General features: G+C 63.2%; 1 protein-coding gene and 1 non-coding gene across 2 annotated transcripts; both read left to right on the top strand.

Annotated features, from left to right (window-relative positions):
* Window positions 1–103: 103 nt before the first annotated feature.
* On the top strand, window positions 104–1,473 carry LOC120322898 (butyrophilin subfamily 1 member A1-like; the record flags this gene model as incomplete). The annotated part of the gene is made up of 2 exons (XM_039379404.1): window positions 104–903; window positions 1,099–1,473. Coding segments are annotated over 2 exons (840 nt in total), but the record flags the coding sequence as incomplete, so codon positions are not given.
* A 1,534-nt stretch (window positions 1,474–3,007) lies between these two features.
* Window positions 3,008–3,089, top strand: TRNAL-AAG. The gene has a single exon. It is a non-coding gene; the product is annotated as a tRNA-Leu (tRNA).
* The last annotated feature ends 1,374 nt before the right edge of the window (window positions 3,090–4,463 follow it).

Below are 4,463 nucleotides of genomic sequence, written 5' to 3' on the forward strand. Positions count from 1 at the left end.
CATTTATCCCTTTCCCCCCATTTATCCCCTTTCCCCCCATTTATCCCTTTCCCCCCATTTATCCCTTTCCCCCCGTTTATCCCCTTTCCCCCGTTTATCCCAGTTTCCCCCCGTTTATCCCGGTTCCTCCCCCATTCCCTTTATCCCCTTTCCCCCGTTTATCCCCTTTCCCTTGTTTATCCCCTTTATCCCCATTTATCCCCTTTCCCCCATTTACCCCCTTTCCCCCCATTTACCCCCTTTCCCCCGTTCATCCCGGTTCCCCCCGTTTCTCCCGGTTCCCCCCGTTTCTCCCGGTTCCCCCCGTTTCTCCTGGTTCCCCCCGTTTATCCCGGTTCCCCCCGTTTCTCCCGGTTCCCCCCGTTCATCCCGGTTCCCCCCGTTTCTCCCGGTTCCCCCCGTTGACCCCTGTCCCCCCGTGTCCCCCCCAGCCCCGGTGACCCTGGACCCTCTGACGTCCCACCCCCGCCTGGTTCTGTCCCGGGACCGTCTCAGCGCCCGCTGGGTTTACGGGGCCCCGGAGCCCCCCCCGGCCCCCGAGCGCTTCCAGAACGTTCCCTGCGTCCTGGGGCTGCCGGAATTCCGCCGGGGCCGGCACAGCTGGAGCGTGGAGCTCTCGGGGGACCCCTTCTGCGCCGTGGGGGTCAGCCGGGGGTCCCTGGGGCGCCGCGACCCCCCGGTGTTCGCCCCACGGGGGGGGGTGTGGGCCCTGCAGCGCTGGGGGGGCGGCGGGCGCGCCCTGACCGAGCCCCCCACGCCCCTGGCCCGGCTGCCCCGGCGGCTCCGGGTGGCCCTGGACTACGAGGGGGGCAGGGTGGCCTTCTTCGACGGGGAGGGGGGGGACACCCGGCCCCTCTTCGCCTTCCCCCGGGCACGCTTCGGGGGGGACGCCCTGAGACCCTGGTTCTGGCTGGAGCTGGGGGGTATTAACATCCTGTCCTGAGCCCAAATCCCCTAAACCCTGAGCCCAAATCCCCCAAACCCTGAGCCCAAATCCCCCAAACCCTCAGGCCCTGGTTCTGGCTGGAGCTGGGGGGCATCAACATCCTGTCCTGAGCCCAAATCCTGATCCCAAATCCCCCAAACCCTCAGGCCCTGGTTCTGGCTGGAGCTGGGGGGCATCAACATCCTGCCCTGAGCCCAAATCCTGATCCCAAACCCTGATCCCAAATCCCCCAAACCCTCAGGCCCTGGTTCTGGCTGGAGCTGGGGGGCATCAACATCCTGCCCTGAGCCCAAATCCCCTAAACCCTGATCCCAAATCCCCCAAACCCTCAGGCCCTGGTTCTGGCTGGAGCTGGAGGGCATCAACATCCTGTCCTGAGCCCAAATCCATCCAAATCCATCCTCCCCTGGTCCCAAATCCATCCTCCCAAACCCTGAGCCCAAATCCCCCAAACCCTCAGGCCCTGGTTCTGGCTGGAGCTGGGGGGTATTAACATCCTGTCCTGAGCCCAAACCCTGATCCTAAATCCTGAGCCCAAATCCTGATCCCAAACCCTGATCCCAAATCCCCCAAACCCTCAGGCCCTGGTTCTGGCTGGAGCTGGGGGGCATCAACATCCTGTCCTGAGCCCAAATCCCCTAAACCCTGATCCCAAATCCCCCAAACCCTCCGGCCCTGGTTCTGGCTGGAGCTGGGGGGCATCAACATCCTGTCCTGAGCCCAAATCCCCTAAACCCTGATCCCAAATCCCCCAAACCCTCAGGCCCTGGTTCTGGCTGGAGCTGGGGGGTATTAACATCCTGTCCTGAGCCCAAATCCATCCAAATTCATCCTCCCCTGATCCCAAATCCCCCAAACCCACCTTCCCCTGCTCCCAAATCCCCTGAGCCTGGAGCGGGTCCAGCCCTGGCTCTGGCTGGATTTGGGGTCCCTCTCCCAGGGATACCCCAGAATTCTGGGTTTGGGGTCCCTCTCCCAGGGATACCCCGGAATTCTGGGTTTGGGGTCCCTCTCCCTCCCTGGGAGCCCCTGGAATTCTGGATTTGGGGTCCCTCTCCCAGGGATACCCCGGAATTCTGGGTTTGGGGTCCCTCTCCCTCCCTGGGAGCCCCTGGAATTCTGGATTTGGGGTCCCTCTCCCAGGGATACCCCAGAATTCTGGGTTTGGGGTCCCTCTCCCTCCCTGGGAGCCCCCGGAATTCTGGGTTTGGGGTCCCTCTCCCAGGGATACCCCAGAATTCTGGGTTTGGGGTCCCTCTCCCTCCCTGGGAGCCCCTGGAATTCTGGGTTTGGGGTCCCTCTCCCTCCCTGGGAGCCCCCGGAATTCCCCCTCTGGAAGCACATCCAGCCCTGGCTCCGGCTGGATCCGGGGTCGGGGGGGGGGTCTTCCCTTGAGGGAGGGGCCCTCCTGCCCCCTCCCCCCCGGTTTTGGGGGGGTTTCTGTGCTTTCTGTGCCTTTTTTCCCCCCTCAATTTTTGTTCGGACGCAAAAACCAAAAAAAAACCCCAAAAAAACCATTAAAGGGTTTTTCCCACCCCCGACGGTTTTAGGGGTGGGGGGTCCCCCTGGGATCCCCCCGGGGATGGGACCGGGAATAGGGCGGGGGGGGGAGGGGTCGGCAGTGGGATTGGGGAGGGGATGGAGGGGATGGGATGGGGGTGGGAGACCGGGAATAGGATTGGGAATGGGACCAGGAATGGGATAGGGGGGAGCACTGGGGGGGCGACAGTGGGATTGGGGAGGGGATGGGGGTGGGAGACCGGGAATGGGACTGGGAATGGGAGCGGGAATAGGGCGGGGGGGGGGCAATGCTGGGATTGGGGATGGGATGGAAGGAGTGGGAGACCGGGAATAGGACCGGGGGGTATCGGGGTGCCGGGGGGGGGGGTCTCTGCCGGTTCCTCCCGGCCCTTTTATCGCCCCCCCTTCCCCCAAAAACGCCGAATTTGCCCGAATCCGCCCAGTTTTGAGTCCGGTTTTTGCTCCCCCCAAAACCGCCGAATTTGCCCGAATCCGCCCCAATTTGGGGTCCGGTTTTTGGGGTTTCCCCCCCCCCCCCGGGGTAGCGTGGCCGAGCGGTCCAAGGCGCTGGATTAAGGCTCCAGTCCCTGCGGGGGCGTGGGTTCGAATCCCACCGCTGCCAGAGCCTTTTGGGATCGGCGGGAACCCCCCCTGCCCGCTCCGGGGGCATCGGGAGGGACCCCCTGCCCCATTTTGGGGTGAGCACCGCATCGGGAGGGACCCCCTGCCCCATTTTGGGGGGGGCACCGCATCGGGAGGGACCCCCTGCCCCATTTTGGGGCTCCCCGGGGCAGGGGAGGCGCTGGGCTGGATTCGGGGCTCAGCACCTCCAAAACGGGCCATTTTCACCCCAATCCCACCTTCCCACCCCGGGGTACCCCCTGGAAGCCCCCCAGGGTGGGCTCCTGGAGAAGGGGAGCCCGTTTTGGGGCTCGGGGGGGGGATCCCAAATCTCCCCCCCTCGAGCCATCAAATAACAACCCCCGGGCTTCCAAAACCCCAATTCCGCTTTATTTCACCCCATTCCCTCAATCCCTGAGCCAGGCACCCAAAATTCATCCATCAATCCCTGAGGTGGGCACCCAAAATTCCAGCAGTCCTTGAGTCCATCGATCCCCGAGGGGGGGGTCACCCAAATTCCATCGATCCCCGGGGGGGGGTCACCCAAATTCCATCGATCCCCGAGGGGGGGTCACCCAATGTCCATCGATCCCCGGGGGGGGTCACCCGAATTTCATCGATCCCCGAGGTGGGTGCCCAAAAATTCCATCGATTCCTGAGGGTTCACCCGTCAGTCCTTGAGGTGCCACCCAGAAATTCCATCAGTCCCTGAGCTGGGCGCCCAAATTCCTGAAGGTTCATCCATCAGTCCCACAGATGGGCACCCAAAAATTCCATCAATCCCTGGGGTGGGCGCCCGAATTCCATGGATCCCTGGGGGTTCATCCGTCGATCCCCGAGGTGGGCACCCAAAAATTCCACCAATCCCTGAGGTGGGCGCCCGAATTCCATGGATCCCTGGGGGTTCATCCGTCGATCCCCGAGGTGGGCACCCAAAAATTCCATCAATCCCTGCGGGTTCATCCATCAGTCCCACAGGTGGGCACCCAAATTCCTTCAGTCCCTGGGGTGGGCACCCAAATTCCACCAGTCCCTGAGGTGGGCACCCAAAAATTCCATCAATCCCTGGGGTGGGCACCCAAATTCCACCAATCCCTAAGCTGGGCGCCCAAATTCCTGAAGGTTCGTCCATCAGTCCATGAGCTGGGCACCCAAAAATTCCACCAATCCCTGAGCTGGGCACCCAAAAATTCCACCAATCCCTGAGACGGGCACCCAAAAATTCCACCAATCCCTGAGACGGGCACCCAAAAATTCCACCAATCCTCGAGCCGGGTGCCCAGATTCCATCGATCCCCGAGCCGGGCACCCCCCAAAAACTCCACCACCTGCCCTCCGTGTGCCCCCCGAGCCCCCCCTGCAGCCCCGTGCCCGG

Source organism: Pipra filicauda, unplaced genomic scaffold (genome assembly GCF_003945595.2).
Source record: "Pipra filicauda isolate LSUMZ 115617 unplaced genomic scaffold, ASM394559v2 scaffold1670_size6586_pilon, whole genome shotgun sequence".
Classification (NCBI taxonomy): domain Eukaryota; kingdom Metazoa; phylum Chordata; class Aves; order Passeriformes; family Pipridae; genus Pipra; species Pipra filicauda.